Source organism: Photinus pyralis, unplaced genomic scaffold (genome assembly GCF_008802855.1).
Source record: "Photinus pyralis isolate 1611_PpyrPB1 unplaced genomic scaffold, Ppyr1.3 Ppyr1.4_LG1, whole genome shotgun sequence".
NCBI lineage: Eukaryota > Metazoa > Arthropoda > Insecta > Coleoptera > Lampyridae > Photinus > Photinus pyralis.
The window spans coordinates 2,937,472-2,959,702 of NW_022170249.1; the positions used below are offsets into that span (position 1 = coordinate 2,937,472).

At 35.3% G+C, this 22,231-nt stretch overlaps 2 protein-coding genes across 3 annotated transcripts; one reads left to right on the top strand and one right to left on the bottom strand.

Annotated features, from left to right (window-relative positions):
• Positions 1 to 2,060, bottom strand: LOC116182921 (serine/threonine-protein phosphatase 2A regulatory subunit B'' subunit gamma-like). Of its 2 annotated transcripts, none has more exons than XM_031503490.1 (2): positions 1,679 to 2,060; positions 1 to 1,311 (listed from the first exon to the last, which is right to left on the bottom strand). In XM_031503490.1, exon 2 carries the CDS (start codon positions 1,258 to 1,260, stop codon positions 49 to 51), a length of 1,212 nt encoding a protein of 403 aa, XP_031359350.1. In that variant the 5' UTR covers positions 1,261 to 1,311; positions 1,679 to 2,060; the 3' UTR covers positions 1 to 48. The 2 variants fall into 2 exon arrangements, with proteins under 2 accessions (XP_031359350.1, XP_031359346.1); XM_031503486.1 differs by having other exon boundaries at positions 1 to 1,316; positions 1,679 to 2,057.
• Positions 2,061 to 6,006: 3,946 nt separating this feature from the next.
• Positions 6,007 to 17,380, top strand: LOC116182905 (MTOR-associated protein MEAK7). The gene is made up of 6 exons (XM_031503466.1): positions 6,007 to 6,266; positions 6,316 to 6,450; positions 10,142 to 10,366; positions 10,420 to 10,924; positions 11,093 to 11,319; positions 16,824 to 17,380. The coding sequence occupies exons 2-6, from the start codon at positions 6,319 to 6,321 to the stop codon at positions 17,121 to 17,123; spliced, it is 1,389 nt and encodes a 462-aa protein (XP_031359326.1). The 5' UTR covers positions 6,007 to 6,266; positions 6,316 to 6,318; the 3' UTR covers positions 17,124 to 17,380.
• The last annotated feature ends 4,851 nt before the right edge of the window (positions 17,381 to 22,231 follow it).

The window sequence follows — 22,231 nt, forward strand, 5'->3', positions numbered from 1 at the left end:
AAAATTGCAAAAATATTTTATTCTTTAAATATTTTGTTAAAAACAGTTTTAATCTTGCAAAGGATCCGCTGTCACCGCTTCTCTATTTTCATAATTCCAAAATCTGTGGAATTCTATAAGAATACTAACAAAAGTGTCACCTTGTCCAGATGCGTATAAATCATTCAGCGTAATATGTTCTGGATCTTTTGATTTGACCATATCAAATAACTCATCCTTCACATCTTCAAAACTAACAGGTGCAGCACCAAGTGCCCGCATTTGGTCCTGTATAGCTCGAAAGAAGTAATTTAAAACAAATGCGTCCAAATAACCCTTATCGTTCAAATCAAGCATTCTAAATAGAAACGCTAAAGCTTGCGGTTCTGAACGATTTTCCAGAGTTAACACCAAGTCTAAATAAGTTTTATAATCCATTTCTCCGCCATATGTTAAACAGGTTTGAAAAACTCTCTCAACAAATGGCTGTGTCAATGTGCCCGAGCCGTAATTCGCAAGTTCAGATTGACATAACATACCATTATGATCACGATCCAAGTTTAAATATTGTCCATACACTCGCAGAGCTGATGGAGCACTAAACCAATTTTGCTCTTGCACCTCCTTACTTATCTCTTTGTCACGTAATTCTAATAGATCATCCAGGAACGAACAAACCAAAATGTCTAATATGCGAACACGTCCCGCTCGTAAGCCATCAAGGAAATATATAAATTTCCTAACAGCAGTGCATACATAAAAGCTATGAAAGGAACTCTCTAACCCCTCTAACTGGGGCAATGTAGGGAGCAAGTCGGCTATGTAGCTTTCCAAATCTGCTTCTCTTAAATATCCCTGACCTGACACATCGTACAACGACAGACCAATTCGTGTTTGTTGAAGCCAAACTTTCCGCATGACGTAATTAAAAAGTGACATAATTGAAACCTGACCGTGCGGATCATTCTGCTGCAGACGTGCGAATATGTTAGCAGTAAAATAAGGACACAGTTTTGCACCGGCCAAGTTTGTAACGACTTTATAATCAGAATAACTAATGAGTTGATCATTTGGAGAGGTTTGATAATGATCCAGTAACATCCATAGGGCTTTCAATTCGTTGTTATCTAATAGATTGTGACTTCGTCTCTGAAGAAAACTTGATCTTGTTTCTTCTCTCAATTTTTGCTGCAGAACGTCATTCTCTTTGGGCAGTCGCCAGTAAAATTGGGGGATTCCCTTCGGATTTGGTTTCTTTCCGATGTTGTTCCATTCGTTCATGTATTTTTTAAAGTAATCATCTTCTTCTTTGAGTAACTCCTCAGGTGATTGCTTTTCTGGAAAAAATCAACGGTAAAGTAATAGCTGTTAAAATCAAACACAAGGTCTCATTATTATCACATGAGTGTTACACAATCCAATTAATCCCAATGTAATACAGGTAAATATACTGAACATCGCAGACTACCATGACGAACCCCTATTTCACTGTAAAAGTTGTGTCTTCCTAGAAAGATTGCATACTGTTTTTTTTTGTAGACAATTTATAACATGCTGGGATATAGGATCCCTTTCTTAATTCTGCCCTCTAGAATGTGCTAATGCATACCTACATAATAAATTACGAAATTGTTTAAAAGTACAATAAGGACCCACATAATTGTAAGCTGTTTTGAAAATTATGGAAAGATGTACCCACCTTGAATTTTTTGCTTTTTTTCTAGGTTTTTTCGCAAAAGAGTTTTCAAACTCATTATTAACAGGTTTATTTATTTACATGATTCAAAAACGTATACAAACATAACCTATCTTTAAAACGTCAAAACTTTGTAGCGTCAAAATCACCGTAGAGGCCAATGAATAGGTATTCTTTATTCATTGGTAGAGGCAGACACAATCTATGGCCGCGTTCACAAGACTCCAATGTTGTAGAAGTTAATATTCAAAAATTCTCCAATACAATTTTTTTAACAGTTACTTTTTATGTATGACAAAACAAAAATAAGTTTTCGGTTTGTACCGTGTGCCCTATTTTGGTAGGGACTGCAGTTTATCTCGGAATTCTCAGATAGAGACACGGTTTTCGCGACCTTGTGCCACTTTTTTGTGAAACTTTTAATACATACTACAAACAGAATCAGTATAACTACGTTTGTTTCTGCCATACAGGGTGACCACGAAAAGTTTGACTTTTTGATATGTTATCAATTATCATATCTTACTAGTTACTACCCATGCAAGATAGAAAAAAGGTAAAAAATGTTGGCCGCCATTTCTGAGATTTGACCCACAGTTGGTATTTTTTAAATGCAACGCGCCGTGTATACAGGGTGATTCCTATAGTACCTGCCACCGTTTGGGAGCGTGTAGGTGGTGCGTAGGGGAGTATTTTGATATAGGACACTTGGGGTCGGAAATCTAAAATAAGGGTGCCAGAGCCAAATTTACCTTCTGGAATTTCGCGCCTGTAGGTAGGCAACCCAACCGGCCGGCGGTGCACACGGAGCGATCTCAGGCGGCGATGTGTGGCTGACACTTGATCAGAATTTTGTTTAAACCCACGAAATCCCGTCTGCAACGACGCGTATCAAGTGAATAAACACTATGGCAATAGTATAATAATAGTTGGCTAGATGTAGGAAGTGCATTGAGAACAACGGTGGCCACGTTGAACACTTGTAAACGTTATTGCTTTTGACTGTCGTTTTCCCTCCTTCCCTCCCATGTCGCTTCCTCGCGCTAACTCGCTCTGCATCGCTCCGCGCGAAACGTCGGTCGGTTGGGTTGCCTACATACAGGCGTGAAATTCCAGAAGATAAATTTGGTTCTGGCGCCCTTATTTTAGATTTCCGACCCCAAGTGTCCTATATCAAAATACTCCCCTAGGCACCCCCTATACGCTCCCAAACGGTGGCAGGTACTATAGGAATCACCCTGTATGTTAACGTAATTATTTGTTGTATTCTTTTTTCTGAACCTATATATTTTTTTTAATATAATTATATATTATATTATATTATGTATTAGGCAGTTTGTGCAACACAATTTGATGTTTATAGAAAAGTCTTGTTATGTTTACATGGTTATGGTAATTTATACACTATTTTCCAAAATAACGGAACCAATGGGAGAATCAGACGTAAAGAATCTGTATATGCGCAGAATAGCTTTAATCACATGTGAATTTAAATTACCTACTGACTTAACCTAATTGCGTTGTTGGACTTTAGTACTTTAAATAATATAAATAATTATAATGAATTATAGATACATTACGTGCCCTCGAAGTTTGAAAATGTCTTCTTTATCGAACTCATACAAATTTTATCTTTTATGCCATTAATGTTAATGAGGCACAACGTAAGCAGTTGCCTACTCTACGTAATGGTTAATCCGGGACTGAGAAAATAATCGCAAACATGTTAACCGCAAAGGACAGATTAAAATTGTACGTTTCTATTATAACGTAATGTTATATTGTAAAGTTCATTGGTGCAAACCCTCTATTCTATCACATTTTTCCAAATTTCTAAATGGTTGTTTCTACTGTCAGTCGTATAATTAATTGATATCACCTGCCTTAATTACCATGGATACAGTAAACAAAACAATAAAAAGCATTATGCGGGTCACTCTATAATTGGGCGCAAGCCTGTTGAGGGCCCAGAACAAGAGAGGGATAATAAATAAATAAATAAATCTCCATGAACCCATAACCTACTATTTAAAAACAGTAAAAAATAAGGTTTTGATGGGTAGGTATAATCAAAACAAGTATATAAATTGTTAACAAATCTTGGTCAGATAGGTAAAGCGCTTTTTTCCAAACCGAAATAGCTTATATTATAGTGAATAGTTGGGTTATACAAGGTAGTAGCTAGCATGGTATATTTATCGATGTTTACCTTATTGCATAGAGGAATGCATTTCCGTGAGCATCAAATATCTAAGACAGAGCCCCCTTACGTTATAGTTAGTATAAACAACGCTGTAACCTGAGGTATATGTTTAAAAAAATGATATAGGTATAAATCTAAAGGTAAGTTCATAGCACTCCGTTCATACGTTTCCGTTTGTCCGTTAGCCAATCAGAAGACAGCAAATTTTTAAACGTACGTCGTCCGTTTACGACGGAAAAGTTGGTTGAAGTTGAACATTTACGTTTCCGTTGGTCCGTTTTTAACAAGAGTGAGGTTATGTTTGGTATGTTAACAGCGTTCGCCTATTCGTTCTTCACAGTAATAATCAGATAGCAATGTGTTCTTACTTTCGTACCATTTTCACATACTGAAAATCACGGAGGGTACAGTACAAAATAAAGTTTAGGTTATGGTTATACTTGCAAATGTACAATGTGGACGGATTGCTATGAACCTTAACAAAATGTACTATCCGTTTGACGGATCAACGCAACGGATGAACGGAGAGCTATGAACCCACCTTAAGTTGGGGAAAAGACCATAGTAATCATTACACCAAAAATGAACGCGATTTCAAACAATAAAGGTTAACGGTATCAAATACCTACGTGATTCTCTAGTGAAGTTAATTTCAAATTAAATTTCATTTTCAAGATCGAAACTCCAAAAAATATAAAATGCTGCATGCAATACACAAATACCTCGACAAATACATTATAAAGAAATGCAAAGAGTACTACTTGCATTACATAACACTTAAACTACACGATGCGAAAATTGAAGCCAATATATCGTTATGTGGTTATAGCGTTCCTTCTCGAGATCATCTCATAAAACGGCAGTAAGTTCTTCTATACTTACAGTATTTTTCAAATTAAGTCGGCACTGTTGCTAACTTTCTTAGTTGTAAAGTTAGAATAATACATTCTTCAATGAGCGTATAACGATTAGATGATTCCATCACTCTAACTCGCTACGCTCGCTCGTGTAGGAAACTTGATCCACATAAATAATAGCCATTCTACGCAAGTAGAAGACTATACTTTCTCTACGACTATGTGACTTATGCAAGATATGATTACTCCGGAGTTCTCGCGGTCGCCGAGTCCCGATCTGCCCTCGAAATTGCCCGGACATTCACAGGGTGGAGGTACGAGGGTGCCGGGAGATACAGTGGGTTGTAAAATTAACGGTACCAAGAAATTGCTCGGAAATCGTTACTCGGAGATTTTCGCGGTCGCAGAGTCGTGATGTACACTTGAAATAGTAAATTCCTCGGGATTGTCCAGGGATGGCGAGGGTGATTTTTCAGTGAAAAATGTTTGCCCCGAGTAACGATTTTCGAGCTATTCCTCGGCACGATCAATTTTTCACTCCACTGCAACCCCTTAGCGCCACGTCTGAGCATCCGCGGGGAATTTAAAGGATAGATATGGACTCGGCGACCGCGAGTAAGATCAGTCCACGCCCCCCCCCCCCCCCCCCAGCCCAACAATCGTAGCGCCGCACCTGTGCATCCCCGGTCAATGTCGAAGGCAAATGTGTGCGCTACCGAAAGCGATTTATCCAGCTTTTCATATATGTTTTTATAATTTTGTAAATAATGATACAATAATAAATAGATTTTTTGAAACCCCTTACCATTACGAAGTTTCCAAAAAAGTATTATACATTTTTTTTTTAATTTTTCTGAACACTTGGCCGAAATCCGCATTTCGATGCGAACTGTTGCAGAAATTTACAACTTTCGAACAAAATCGTTCTAACTTCACTGGTCTAATATAAGAAAAAGAATAAACAATGGGGCGATATCCTTTAGGTATGATGCATTGAATATCGAAATCAGATTTTCACTCAACGATGGTGGTAAATAATGAATCTGAAATTACGCAAAACTCATACTGTGCAAAGACATCCTGTAAAGGAAGCGTATGTGTAATCATTACAGCTTACAAGCTGTGTAACCATTTTTAAATTTTAATACAATAGGTAGTGAAATTATATAATTCCTAATTAGATATGCGAAATCAACCATCTGGATCAGCCGCAAGGCCACGTGCCAGTACAGATACTGACCTTACGCCGGCCCTGAGATTTGAGAAACAGAACGGCTGCCACTGACACTTGACAGTTATCTTCACCAGTGACACCTCCTATTTTCACTGCTTTCTGGATTAATCTGTCACTTGTCACATTACAACCCCTTCCGTGTAATATACTCTTCGTTATTAAAATGATTGATTAATTATAACTTGGTCAAATTTATAAATAAAATATAAGTGAAAAAGAAGATAACGCAACACTTAAACGGATTCGGCATGTTAAATAACGCATGAATCTGCTTTATTTACATATGGGGAAATAAAGGTAGGTTATATTTTAATTTGTAAATAAAATTAGTACCAATCTGTTGCAGGTCATGGGAATAAACAGTAGCAAAAGGCTAGCTGCAAAGTGCTCTTTTCTGTCGAAAGATGAACAAATTATTGTTAGCAACTCATTTAAGCTTGCAAGTAAAAATTCAGATAAAATTAAAGAGGAAGAAATAACGGTGAGTGCCTTTTCGGTATGCAAATGTCTAACCCTTAAGCTAACTGTTTAGTTTCTTACGTATTCAATCCATGCAAATAAAACTTGTTTAACTTTTGAATTATTAAAGACATTACTCCACTGTAAGACGTGTGAGTTGTATTATGAATAGTATTTCTATGACTGTGTATTATCTTTTAGCTTGAACTTGCATATTCAATACGTTCAAGTCAAAAATAAAAAATAAGTTTTATTATCTCAACCTACTAGATACTGTTGTGGAAAGACCAAGGAAATACTTTACAGTAGAGTCTTATGTTCAGTCAGTCAGTCAGTTAGGACCTGTTGGAATAGACAACCTTGATTGGTTAAAATTCAAAGATTATCCAATCAAGTTTCTTAATTTTTATTAGGCTATCCATGCTAATAAAGTGTAAATTTGAAATATGCGCATAAGTTCTTAATGTAATTATTAATAATTATCACCTGTATGTGACTGAAAGTAATTATTCAAACATGCCATTCAACTTGATGTATGTGTGCAAAGAATTAAGATTGTTAGAATACGGTGGCTTAACAAGCCTGAATGAAAAATAAGTGTTGCTATGTTACAAAAAGGGAGACCAAAGCACAAAATCACGGGCCGTAAAATAGAAAAAGTGTAGTAATTTCAGGAAAGAATATTTTAATCCATGCTGGTGAGAGCACGAGACTGTCACTGCACTGTGTGTAAATCACTCATATACAGTGTGTAAAGCGATGGGGTATACAAGAGGGAATTTTTTTTAAAATATTGATTTATGAAACAAATTTATTCTTCATGATATTTTTTGCTTGCTTTGAAAGTACCAATGACGTTTCGATAATCTAAAATTTATTTATAAAAATCTGGAAAAATAATAAAATTAATTTTTTTAATTGAAAGTTATCATTCTACATTATAATCAAGATAGCGTATTGCTATCAAACTTTCAATTAAAAAAATTAATTTTATTATTTTTCCAGATTTCTATAAATAAATTTTAGATTATCGAAACGTTATTGGTACTTTCAAAGCAAGCAAAAAATATCATGAAGAATAATTTTTTTTCATAAATCAATATTTATAAAAAAAATTCCCTCTTGTATATGTACCCCATCGCTTTACACACTGTATATATAAAAACCAAGAAGGGGGGGGGGGGGTACATTACTCACATACATCGCAACATTTTTGCATTTCTTTTTTCCTTGGTTTGGATACAGGGTGGATCTTAAAGATGGAACCAAAGCTCCCACGCTCAAACCGTTTGAGATATAGAACCGAGTATAGAACGCTTCCGTTTGAAATCATTTGACATACTTTTGAGGTTAAAAAATATTCTTTTGACACATGGTGTGAGTGCGACCGCCATCTTGAATTTTTTTAAATGGCAACATAGGTCATGTGATACGTCATTAGAAAGTTTATTTTTTTCTTTCTTACTACCTACATATAATAAATTATAACTACAATACAAACAAGATTGAATTTAAAATAGTGTTATTTGATATTAGTTAATTGTGTTTTATTATTTATTTTGTATTGTAGTTTTGTCAAGGATTTAGTAATGCAATGACTGGTTTACGTCTGATATGGTTTTTTTCCCTTAAATTGCGGGTAAAATTAAGCAAAGCAATGAGTCAAATGCAATGAATTTGATCATTCGCATTAGGAATAAGTTTTTCGAAATTGTGTCGTAATTGATATCTATATAAATAAAAATGGATCGCTGAAATGTATGTATCTGCATCACTTCCGAGATAATTCTTTTTTGTTGTGTTTTGTTATTATTAGGACAAGGTTTGTATAAAAGATAATTTCCAAAAACTGTACGGAAAGACGCAAAAAAATAATTGTTCTCTTTTCATGTTAAATCGCAATATAACTAATAGAACCACCGACTTGATTGATATTTATTTTCCATTTACTTGCGAGAGGCGAAAAAATAGACGGTTAAACGTAAACGGGAACAGGAAAAAACAGGATTTTATGTTTTAAAGTCGAAAATAAACTTTAGAACGTAGGTTTCTTTTAAGGCACTAAGGTGTACTCTGAAAAAGAGACTTCCCGACGTTCCCACGGGGTTGTCAAAATGTTTACGTTGTTGTTAAAAATGTTTTCTATGTTCATATTTAGTTGTTAATGTTTAAATTGTGTTCGTGTTTAAAAACCTATAATATACATCATTAAAAACTACAGTTGCCAGAAATTAAAAACGTTTGAAGGTTGAATGCGCACTCATCCTTTTTCAAATATTTTAAGCGCGGTGATTCGGACAAGGAATTTAGTGATTAATTAATTTTACTTAGTAACTTATTATATGTATTAATAAAAAATACCATAAGTACAAATACCTTCGTTTTTTCCATAATTTACGCCGCCGCCGCTGATAAGTAATCTGAAGCTATTGAAGTTCAACGACATCACCTGCGCGACCTGAACCGTTCTTTCTTCGTGGCAGCTGTACATTTATGTACCACTAAAAATTTTATCGCTTGATAAAAAAGATTCTTTCTGTCTTTTAAATAAAATTTTAGGTTTTATGTATAGGAAGATATTAAAAATGTTTCAGAATTTGTAAAAATTTTTGAATTTAATTTTATAGGTTGACAAAAAAAGATTAGCAATATATTAAAAATACAGTAAAAATTACCAGCTGTACACTTTTTACAAAAAGGTAAAAGAGAGATTTTAAGAAACACATATGAATATTTTAAAAAGATCTTTGAAATACGTTTCGAAATTTGTGAAAATTTTCGAGTTTATACACAAATGATCGAAATACTGCTCCAGCACTTACTTTAGATAATGGAAAAAATTTTTAGATTTATCCTTATACATTTTTCCTTTATCTAAAATAACAGATTCCTGAATCAGTTGTTCGATCATTTGCTATAAACTCGAAAATTTTAACAAGTTCACAACTTTTGAAACGTATTTCAAATATCTTCCTAATGTTTTTTTCATATTTCTTGAAATTGTTCTTCTATCTTTTTCTAAAAAAGGGTACGGTTTGTGCGAAGGTGTCATAAGTAACCTGCACTATTTTTTTTACATCCGCGTGGACGGGGGGAAAAGTCTGGGTGGTCTGTCACTGGCGAATAACTTACAACAGAATTACGGCACACGGAAACGGTAGCGATGTCCAAAAGCGGGAACGGAAGCACAACTTAACTAAAGGTATCTTAACGGGAAACAAAACAAAGCAGGTGTCAGGAAAGCAAAATTTCCTAAAAGTATCCACGCGTGCTTCACCAATCGCCTACCTCCCTCCCTCAATGTGGAGAAATACCAAAATGGCTTTTGCATTGGAATTATTTACTCTTTAAATCACTGTATGGAAAAGCTTTTATTTATGTGAAAAAAGATGTATAAACATGGCCACCAAATTTTGACATCTTTAGGTCAAAAGGTGACGATCAAATAAAATGCATAAAAGTCACCTCATTGGCATCCAAAGAGAGCCTTTGGGCGAGAAATTAGTGCATAAATAACTTGACGAAAATATACATGATTATTAAAAGATCATAAAATAGTCTTTTTGTGCATCAAGGCATTTGGACATATTTCCACCCAAAATTGGTACATAAATATGGGCTGTGAACTGTATTAAATCAAAATTCAAGTGGTTTTCTTGACTTCGTTAAAAACTGCGCGAAAAACATGAAAATAAATTGGTTTTTTTTTTTAGAAATTATGGGGTTCTCAAATGGACGCTCGATTATTACAATACATTAACAACTACCTATTCGGGAAAGGAGAGATGCGGTCACAAACCGTCGAGTTGGAAAGATACGCCGAGCTGTTTGTTTATTGTACTCGTGGAACTGTCGACGAAAAATTAAAAGTTTTATTGCAGTCCTTGGGTAGGAATGATTCGGAAAGTGATGATGTGCCATATATTTTAGTTAAAGAGGTAAAGGACCGAGTTAATGTGGAGCATAATGTGCATTTCTAACATTTTTTCAGTATGTCGAGAGCATAGTGTCATCGTACATGAAAATACAAAAGTTAGTAAATAAAAAACAATTTAAAAGTTGGCATTCGCGCGGTTGCTTTATTTCCCCGCAGAACGTCCAGCGGCTGGCAGAAAGTCTTGCGTATCAATTGGCGTCGGGCGATTGCATCACAAGAAGGGCGTTGGAGGTTTGGCTGCAGGGATCGACGATATTCGGTCAGCTTTTGTTGTTTGTGTTCACGCACTTGTACAGTATTTCACATCGAGATAAAACGATACAGAACGAACGTACAAATATTTCGCAGTGTACAATTGAAGAGCCGAACACTGAGTGTAGTAAGACACGCAGTCTTGTGCCATTTTGTAAAGGATTAGATTTAATTCCTTCGTTTCCTAGTATACTCGATTTAAGTCAATTAGTTTTTATTAACGCTCATTTACCTCAACAGTACCAGTTAGAGTGGAGATTTCTATTTTCTTCCGAAATTCATGGGGAGTCATTTTCAACTTTAATAGGTGAGCTTTATTATTTATTAATGGAGGACGCCAGCAATCGCGTTTTGACAAAAACTAGTAGTATACTAACCGTCGCTCTATCACTTTTGCACATTGCAGTCGACCTCTATTCTAAAAAAAAACGGTTTCTAAGTTCAACTCTTTGGTAACCACAATTGTTATCTGCAGGTCGGATAGTGGATCAAGGTCCATCCGTGCTTGTAGTTGAAGATCGAAACGGACACATGTTCGGTGGTTTTGCTCCAGCAAATTGGTCTCTTGGACCTAAATTTTTTGGTGACGATAGCAGTTTTTTGTTTACTTTGGCGCCTCGAATGCGCGTCTTTCCATCAACCGGATACAATCAACATTTTCAATATCTTAATCTACATCAACAAACCTTGCCAAATGGATTGGTAAGTAGAGAATACTATAGTGTAAATAATCGAATAATGAGAGGAAGGGAGACTATTTTAAAGGAGGCGGAGCACTCATGAATTTTGAAAGTGACTGATGTTACAGATCTTTAATATAAAATTTCCACCCTTAAACTACACCTGTAAAGGTGACGCTTTTCGCAAGTTACATTAAAGAAGTAATATCCTTTTAATAAGATGTATTTTTACATTTATTGGTGGGAAACGTTTTGTGTATGACAATAAACAGAGAAAAGGTTTTTAAAAATTATTTTTATAATGTAATATTCTCATCTCTCACTTTAACAAAGAAAGACAAAGACCCCGAAAATAATGTTTCTCTGTTATTGTTTTTTTACGGTAGGTATGTCAATTGAACTATCACATTCTGCATACTGAAGGTTATATTGTGCTGGTTTACCTACTAGAAATTAGACTGTGATAAAAATTACTACAAGGTACATGATGAAAACAAAATATATTCACCATTGATTAAGGTAGCAGACTCGTCTGCCATTTTGTAGCCCACTGACAGTCCAAATGTTTGCACAGAAAAACTGTTTAATGTGTAAAATCTTACCTTAAATATGCATTAATGAACGTTAAAATGCAATGGTTTTTTTTAAAATGGTAAGACAAAACATGCGGGACATGCAACGTTTTGCAAATATCAGTTGGCTACAAAATGGCGGACGAGCATATGGACTAAGCTTACGGACGAGTCAGCTGTGGTAGTAGCTATAGTATTTACTGTAATTTTAAATTCGTATTTTCGCATTGACCCTCAAGCCCATGGTCATAACCTGTCTGTGTACCAAATTTGAGCTTTTATTTCAAAAGTGTTTTTGACTTTGTATTTTCAATCTATTTCCAACGCCTGGATATTCCGTGTAATTGTTCAAGAGTTATACAAGGTTAAATCAAAATTATAACTAATACGAGTATTTTAATAATCAAGCAGTTCAATGTCAATAGTTAAATACCTTGAAAGATTAATATTAATGAAAAATCCATTTATTAAATTGACTGTAATATTTTGAAGCCCATGTACGTGACTTTATGTTTAATTAAAGTAAAACTAAAGCTATGCCACAGTTAAGTAGGGTTATTTTATATTTCGCCATTTAATTTTTTTATATGCATCTTAAATTCTTTGTCAGTTTTTGTTTATAATTAGTTTGTCTGTCTGGTTTTATGTTCAACATTTTTGTATATTTCATGTGATATATGGCAATGACTTTATTTTGAAATTATGATGATGATGGTGAATAAGTCAAGTATACATTGATTAATGTTAAGAGTTCGCATCTATGACCACATTCCAATCAATCAAGTTTGTGTGTTCTATTAATGCATGTGCTATAATGGACGTAGTAATAATCATTGACTTGTTTCTGATGCACATGAAAGCTTAATAACTTTGAATTCCTACACATGCGAACATTAATTAATCTGAACTGAAATAAAAGGAAACCGATTCAATAGTTACGTGTGCTGTAATTGCGCTAACACACAATATGTTAATAATTACCTTGTGGTCAAAGAGTTCTAAAATTTTATTGTAATTATTGTGATGAAGATAAATCACCAAGCGACGAAGGACGTCCCGAAAAATATAGCAGGCTTGGCATAGAGAAGTTTGTTTTTTAGAAACAAAATGGAAGTTTTTGACAGTTTTGAAAATCTATAATTATTGCGGTGAAAATAAAAAAAACACGTAGTTCTAGTGACAGCAGCAGTGGGATAAGTAAAAATCCATTGACAGTGTGCTGAAAACCGCTGGTTTCGTATACCTTCACAAAAAAGACCATGTTGGGATCAAAAGAAGGAATTGTATGAAATATACGGGGTGCCGCGAAAAGAGTTGTGAGTGGTTTACATAAACTATAGTTTGAATCCGAGGGAGACTGTGTGTTGTACCCAAGTCGACAGCTCAATCGCCATCAAAAGCGTGAAAAACACGTACTTGGAAAAGCAGAAGCTGTAACATTGGAAAACGCTAAACACATTTTACATCTCATCTACAATGTACAAAAATTAACAATCCCAGGAAGTGACTTTTGAATTTGAATAATTTAAATCTGACGTTAACATTTGATAAGCTACAAAATGGCCATCTCAAGTAGATTCAAAGGAAACTCCAAACCTTCCCCATTTGTGAATTAATAACATTCGGAAGTCTCTTACATACAGTACATGAAATACATTGTTAGTTAGCCAGATCTCGTCCAGTCCAGAAGGTATCCGAAGGTCCTGGATACTAAGCTTGTATTTCGAGATGATTGCCGCTAGGTATTTTTATCACTCCGGCATCTACCTCTGCACTGCACGGGAGATAAAGGTAAATTACACTTAAAAAGGCAGATTCGTGCACAAGGAATTGAAGTCACTAATCAATCCAAATGAGTTTAAACAATCAAATCAACATTAATAATTGGTCAATGTCAAACAAATCAAAATAGGAATAACATTCACATTGATGGCAAATAAAACCAAATTCAAGAATCACTTACACCTGAGTAAGTACTAAGTCCATTACCGTTACCCTTTTGAAATGGCAAATGGTACAAATCTTAGTTGAAAATTGACAAAGATGGAACAAATTGAACTGAACTTACTGGATGCAAAAGCAAAAAGCTAATTGAAGACAGTTTCCTTCCTATAGAGACAAAGGGCGAGTGCAACTTCTTTATACTTAATAGTTAAATCTTAATTCGTAATTCTTATAAATTAAAAAGATAAAAGTAGAATGGCTAATGATCGCGTTTCTCCAATTTATTAATTGCTAATTCGTATGTAATATTCTTAGTACACGACCTTGAAAGTTCCTAACTTTCAAATTTGAATTAACAATAATTGAGAATTGAGAAATCTGCACATGGCGCATGCACGATTGTTCCGACTTGTGTAAACTTGTGTTGGGAAATTAAGAGTTAAGATCTGTGCATAACGGAGTAGAAATAAAGAATTAAGCATTAAACTGTAAACATAAAGAAGTTGCATAAACCCGCTCTAACATTGTTTAAAATTGCTGATATAAATATTATCTGGCAGTTGTCAAATGACAGCTGGGTAAATCTCCAGCAGTGTCGCTATATACGCCAATGGTACTGGTCGTCTGAAATTTTGAAAGCATCCCAACTGTAAAAATCAGGAGAGCATAAAGTCGTTTTCGAGATTTACTTATTAGTAAAACTCTGAGGAAGAACAAAACGAAGTGAATACATTAAAGGGAATCTGACACAGGACGAATTGATAAGGAAGACTGTTAGATTACGTCAGATAAACACAATTGTTGAAACCAGTGATAATCATAACGAAGAAAATGACGGCGTATCTGAAGACGAAGAAGATTTATCAAGAAATACTGTGAGGATGGTAAATTTGAAAGGAAAAAGGAATCACACAAAAAGGCAAAAGTTTCCCACGCACAATGCCCTAATCGTGTGCGAATATCTATTGGACAATTTTCCTAGGAAATGAAAAAATGTTCGATAGGTATTCTCGCACGATTAGGGCGTTGTGCAAAGGTGCACCATCTGGCTGAAACCAACAGTTTTCAACATTTATTTTTTTTGTGTGTGCCGTACATCATGGTTTTAGTAATAACAAATGCTATTAAATACAATATGCACTATGGAAGTAATCCCTTTTTAAGATCCCCATGATAGACATCTTTCTCTTGGACACAGTGTATAATCCTAAGGGCCAATTGTAAGTATTCCAGTCGTAAAACGTAAGACTTGGAACACCGAAGAGAGTAGAGAGGTAGAAGAAGCTAGTCTGAAGATAAATAGTATTAGAATTGAACAAAGCGAATGGTTATTAACCATGAAACTACAAGACAAAAGGATCAAGGAATTGGCAGAGAAGCTTAACGTCCTAAAACCAATGAAGATAAACAAATATATAATAACTACTAAGATTGAGAATAATGGGTAATTCCGAAAGGTGGATGGAGTCATGGTACTGTAAATATGGATCACATTAGTCCTTTCGTGAAAAGTGCAAGAAAACAGCAGTACGTCCCAGTGTATCAAGACAATTTCACTAAGTATGTGTTACTTAGGTGAGTTCCGGCCACTAATACGACCCCAGTTTTGAAAATGTTCATGGAAATCATGGAACGCGACTGCAACACCACGTGCAAATGGGCAGGTAGAACGACAAAATCAAACTACTCACAGCTCTAACGACAATGTATGAAGATTAAGAGGGCAGGGATTGGGACTAGCGACTCCCGCAGATACAGTTTGCCATGAATGATGTGCAGGATCCATTGAACTAGATACTCATAACTGGAATGGCATCGCCCGTAAACAAACGATGCAAGGGCGCCGTGACAAGAGAGATAGATAGAGGTATGTAGGTATACCTCATCGTGTTGCACTCACGTGGTGTTTATGCGTTTTGCAAAACAATGTGCCAGACAAGGATGATTATACAAACAACGTGCCAAACAAGGATGAGGATACCTATCACAGCCTACGTTACGCGGCACGCGATTTTGGTTATCGATGCCGTTACAGAGTAGACAGTTCAATGGCAGGACCAAATTACAAAAACAACTGTAGTGCGTTCAGTAGTCAGCATGTCAGTTGACAAGAGATCATAGACGGTTATACCATAAATTATACGTACAACGCTCGAATAAATCCAGTTTTCTACCCTTCCGTTTTTCAAAATCTCGTTCCTAACCTCAAATATTGGGAAAATGAGATTAATTAATTAATTAAAATGCTTAAATTGTATCTTAAATTTACTTTTTACGTATTTCCGGTATTTGTCGATGGCGCGAAAGAAAAACACCCTACACTTTTAGATAGGCCTTGGAAAATTAAACAAATGAAACACGATGCATTATAAAATAATAACAGCCGTAATTTGTAAATTATTCTGTTGTGTTTACATCTTAGACCATATAGTACATGGACTGCCATTAGCCCCATGCTTGGGTGGTCATGGATACAGGGCACTGTAGTCGTGGGTATGTGAATCTCAGGGTAAAGTAGTCGTATGAACACCATTAAAATGCCGATTTCAAACCAAGAAGCATTTAATATGCTGACGATATATTTTGAGTGTTTTCAAAATGCGACCATCGGATTTTGGATCATAGTGTCAAAACTAGTCCCCTGGCGGAGACGGATTCAACTACATTAACTATATTTTGGTTGATTCTCGTTGGCCAAGGAATGCTCTTCAACGATACCAAATTTGTTACAATCGGTCAAACGTTTAAGAAGTTAAAGCAGGTTATTGCAAAAACAATTGAACGCCCCACGCCATCTTTGTTTTTGAAATAACTGAGTTTTTGTTTTTACGAAAATGATAGATAAACTGGTTCTCTTTAAAAATGTGAAAAAAGAATGTTTAGTTTATTATGCAAAATTTAAAGAAAATGCAATTTTAAAATTTAAGATGGCAGTTACGCCCTCTGGTGGTCATTTTTAGAACTTGAATGATATATTACTGATCATCAATCAAAGGAGGTTAAATTATAGGCTATGGGTGGTCAACATAATTACTGCGGACTATGGCTTGATCAAAATTATGGCGTTGGTCATACTAGCGAGACGTGCACGACCTATTCCGGTTATTCCCAAATGTCATATTCGAAGGAATTCAACTACCGGCATTTGGAAGTTTGGGGTTTAGGTTCGCCCCCGCCGACACCTCAGGAGAGAGGCGAACGTGTCGGAATGAGCGTTCTCGAGGGTAATCAGGAAAGTAAAGCGATGTTAAAGATGGCCGGTCGTACAATTCACAGTGAAGGTTTCAAGGAAACCGAAGCGCCAATTTAGAGATTAAAAATGATATTCTAATATTTCTTTTACGTCTTGGCTCTTGATCATTTTAGATATGTTTACTAGTCATTAAATTAAGTCCACGGCACTCAACATTCCTCGTTTTAAAACTGTGTCTCTTTTATAAAGTTATTGATATTTTTAATTGTATGAAACAAGTGTCTTGCAATTTAAATAACATCGTACTCCCATTCCGTGACTATTTTAAGCATAAAGGATGTTGTATTAATGTTTTTTATAATGACAAAAATTTTAAATGATCTAAGCACATAACAAATCTAGGATTATAAGCCATTGTTTTATATTCCAAGTGTTGTAAAGCACCATTCGTAATAAATGGCACAAGGGTGTTTGCATTATGTTTTAATGGTCGACTGTGGGAAACATGATCAAAGAATATACGCTTCTTTTCTAAAGCATATTCTGAAAAATTAGAACATTTCAATGACCACCCTTGTACCATGAAAACTGATACGCACACTGCTGGTGGCTTACTAGGTTTGAGATGTACTTTTCTAACTAGATTATTATAGAGGAAGAACCAACAGTTACATGGCTAACGTTATTTCTGTAAGCTTTACCTCGCTTTTCGTAATGGTGTGCACGACTCTCCTCACTTCTTGGCTTACAGGATTAACGTATGCATTGTGATCGAAGGTTTTTAGTACAATTTGGGCTTTGTAATAATGGTTTAATAAGTATAAAATGCATTTTTTTACCATAGTGCATCGCATAGATGAGTTTTTGTGATTTCAATAAAGAATGTTACGTGAATTTTGTGAACTATATTTTAAGTCATGCTCAAAACTGCATATGTTTATGTTGTTATGACCGATATAGATTTGATGTAACAATATTGATATGTTATACGCTTTATTAATTAGAAGAAATATAAATTATTTGTTGTTACTTTGTATTTTTTGCACAAAGATTTGTTCAATAAAAAACACTTCATTACATGAAATGTTTGACTCAGTTTGTGTTCGATGTACTTTCTGGATTACGATAGGAGGGTGGACACGGTCCTAGGCCTCAAATTTGGGCCCTCTACTGCCTCCCTGACGAACCTAAGGATACTGGAAGGGCTCAAATCATGCAATTTGTGACACATCTTTGGTGCAATAAAACCCTTCTGTTACAAGGAAGATGGAAAATTACATGGCTTTGAAGAGCAAACTCGACATAAACAACATGTCATATGTGAAAATTAGTGAATCGCACATGGATTCTAAACCGGAGAGTTTTTGCTAGCAGGATCTCGCCCCCGAGGTAGGTAATTTGCCCTTCGTCCAGGGAGTTTAAACCTACAGTTGAGAATAGAGGTGAGTTCAGGCGTTAGGTGGTGCAACTAATGTGGTTATACAGTTAGTTGCCACCCCTGTGATCGCCTCATTGACGGCGAAAATGTTAGTTTACAAGTACACATCATATACACATCAAATAATTGGATGACTTCCACTTATTTCAAAGAACGATCAAAATTTATATGATTCAGGTCAAGACCATGTAATCAAAACATAAACGTAAATTGGATAACATTTACATCAAAAGACAAAGATTTGAAAACAATCAAGGTTAACGGTATCTCTCATACGCGTGATGCAATGAGATTGAATCAAATCAATTTCAAAAACAAGGATATTATAAAACGTTGCATAAAAAACACAAATACAATATAAAGCAATGCAAAGATTATTACATACATCAAATAACAACAAACAAACTACAACACGATGCTTTCTTATTGACCGCCTAAATCAAGATCACAACCGTAACCAAAGTTGGTCTCCGGGACGGCGCAGAGGCCTTTGAAGCCTGTGTGATGTTGTTCTGCATGTTTCGATTTAACTATTCCTCGGAGGGCGAGTACCGCATGCAGTTTGATTCCCGGCTGCATATGGGTCATCTAATTTGATGTTTCTCTATATGAGTAGTTAATTATTTCCGCGAAAGAGGACCTAATACAGCCCGATTCTTTGCTGTATCAGTTGCTTTCTTTCTGGTTTAACAGTAAGAAAAGGGGGTCTTTTAATTAGCCTTTCTTTATATTAGTTAATATGGTTTTACTTGTGCGATAATAATAGACTTTAACATTAATACTTACTGTATTGGCGTCCTCATATGTACTTTTCGTCTTAAAGTATGGTAATCGAGGCTGAGTCACGCCATTTTGATGTTTTTTATGTACATGCAATTTATCATTTTACGAGTTGTTTTATCTCAATCGTACATGTGTTTTAAAGTGCGTTTGTACTAAATCCTGTTTTCCACTTGCATTTATGATGTCTCGTTACTGTAGTAATGTGGATTGTAAAATAACGATTTGTAAGTTACATAAAAAACGGTTATATTACGCGTAACTTACACGAGGTCGGTTTTTTATGTAATTTATGTCTTTTATGAAATTTACGTAACTTACGTTTTTTATTTAAAAAACCGTAATTTTTTTAAGTTACATAAATGTAATACCTATTTGATACATTTTGATCGGTACTACCACAGACCATCAACGGTACTACCAACGTAAACGATTCGCACCGTTGAATCTACTTTGGTTTGATGATGAAGATACAGCATCTAATTGACGCGATCTGGAACTTCTTCCTCCAAACGACGCGTGATTGCGAAATACCTACTGCTTGGGTATTTTATTTAATACACCAAAATATATAATTTAACAAGTGTTTTTGTTTTCAAACACTCACAAAATCAAAAAGGTTTATGGAATATTTAAAAAAATATAAAAAACATAAATGACAGATAATTTTACAAAAATATTTGTAAATTACGTAAAAAACATAAATTACTGGTAATTTTACTGTAAAATTGCGGTTGTTTTTTTTAAAATGGTAAATTACATAAAAAACATAAACAATTGGTAATTTTACACGTAATATTACGCACTGTAAAAAAAAGTGTAATTTAACATCATTATATACTCGTTAGCCATGTGTTTCGTTTTTATGAATTTGTTTAACTGCATTTGATTGGATTAGGTACCTGACTGTAATATATCTTATTTGTTCTTGTCATTTCTTACGCACAAACTTGTGCATTTTATTCAATTCCCTTCCCGATTATGTTTCATGCACCAATACATAAAAGAAGCATATACCTACGCAACGTAGCACCGTTGAGTGAAGGATCTAGATCCTTCACTCAACGGTAGCACCTTTTCCTGCTACGCGGTCCTACACGAGTGTTACCGAGATTTGAAAGTGCCACCAAACTTAATAGCAAATTCAATTCAGGCAAGTTCCCAATTTTCATTTTTCATTTCGGTAAAAATACTACTGATATTCTGAAATTTTTATGAGACGTTCTTGAAGCGATTTCGCATCGATTCTGAAAAAAGGGGACGTGGGAGATTTCGTTGGGCGGCTGGGGAGCGTGATCGTCGAGGTGCGCGCATGCGGTTAAACATTCGCCATATCTATACGGTTCGAGTTATACCGGCTCGGGGGGGATAGTTGGCGGAACTTTCGGCGAGATTGAACACATTCGTAAAAATCGATAATTTTGAAAAAAAATTCGTAGCTTGAAAAAGAGACGTAGCATCCGATTCCGATTTTCTGGAGATTTGGTCAAAAAATTACTACTCACTTGGTGTTGCAATTTCCATGCCACTGAGTATAGTAACGGGCGATCAAAAATGAGTAGCTGTCGAGTCGCCTTTGGAATTTCAAGTTAAGTACGATTTCCCATGGGAACAAAAATTCCAAAGGTGACTCGACAGCTATGATTATATACTACTGGATAGCGCATTCACTTAAAATGTATGTTCCAAAAAAAGAGATATTATGTTTGTACCAAATCATGCGCATGCTTACGGTATAAACTTCGCGCGGGAATAAACGGACTGTTGAAATCGTTACATCTATTTTCGGAGTAAACATTTACCTTCACGTTAATTGCATATTATGAACTATTCTCTTTACAAACATAAAAACTACGTAGAATTACCACGATTAATTAAAGGTAGAGCCCAAATAACGTATAAAGCAAATAAAAAAGCAAAGCAAAGAATCAGCTGTTGTTATACGGACAACACCATTAGTTTCCGGTTTATTAACGCCTGGCATTCGCAATTCGAATTGGTACAAACTTCTTCTTTTATCTCATTTCTTTTCACTGAAAAATTATAGCTATCTGGGTTGCACGAATTGGAACACGGGTTGTACTCTTCTATCATTAAGAATGCGTTATCCAAAGTATATAATCAAAGCTCGACAGCAACTAATTTTTGATCGTATAGTATAAAGGGCCAAATCTGAGGTCTAAGTGCGACTGAGTAAATGTGTATGCTTGAGAGGTTCCACCCTGTAGATACAACTTATGACGATGCGCACATCACAGATAGCGATATTCATCAAGAGACAAAAAATGCTTGCAAGTAAACCGTCTATCAGTGTCTAAAAATTCAGAACCGTCAAAATAGTAGTTAAAAAGTTTTAGACCTCTTCAGATGTGGATGGTCAGTATTTTACCACCTACATAGCAACTTCAATCAAAACGATGATATCACAAAGACCCTTTTTACATTAGACATTCACATCCCGAATTTCATTTTAATCGGCAAAACCATTTTCCGATAAAATAAAAATATCGATTTTTTTTTTTAAATCTTTGGCGGTAGATAGCGCCTTACCGAGGCACTTTTGGATAGAGGTAAGTTGGGTTAAATCGTCCTATTTTGATACTAAGAACCCCTGGTAGCGCGTTGTACAGACCTTTTAGGGACACCCTGTATATGTTAACACGTTTTTTCGCTCTGCGCTTACTTGTGATGTGAAACATTTTTATGCGCGAAGACGCTGCGCGAGTTTTATTTAGGAACAACATCAAAGGTGCGACATGAAGACAAACTTCTCTATAGCCTCTTTGCTATAGCATAGCGTATACCCTATATTCTGTGGCATTTTCATTTTAGCTTTCGTCACGAAAGCGTTGTCCAGTTTAAGTTTGTATATTTTTGTGTTGTTTAATGAGAATAGTAATCTTATTGCATTTCCTTGTAATTTATTTGTGATTTATATGCAACATTTTATGTTTTTTTTATAATTTTCCATCTTTGTTTTCGAAAACGACATGATTTAACCTCAATG

What these genes read in the sequence shown, in the direction of transcription:
- LOC116182905 (XM_031503466.1), top strand. Translation starts at nt 6,319, where the DNA reads ATGGGAATAAACAGTAGCAAAAGGCTAGCTGCAAAGTGCTCTTTTCTG. An exon ending in TTAAAGAGGAAGAAATAACG is followed by an intron (nt 6,451 to 10,141) that starts GTGAGTGCCTTT and finishes TTTTTTTTTTAG; the next exon opens with AAATTATGGGGTTCTCAAAT. An exon ending in CATATATTTTAGTTAAAGAG is followed by an intron (nt 10,367 to 10,419) that starts GTAAAGGACCGA and finishes ACATTTTTTCAG; the next exon opens with TATGTCGAGAGCATAGTGTC.
- LOC116182921 (XM_031503486.1), bottom strand. Translation starts at nt 1,733, where the DNA reads ATGAGTTTGAAAACTCTTTTGCGAAAAAACCTAGAAAAAAAGCAAAAA. An exon ending in AAAAAAGCAAAAAATTCAAG is followed by an intron (nt 1,317 to 1,678) that starts GTGGGTACATCT and finishes GATTTTTTCCAG; the next exon opens with AAAAGCAATCACCTGAGGAG.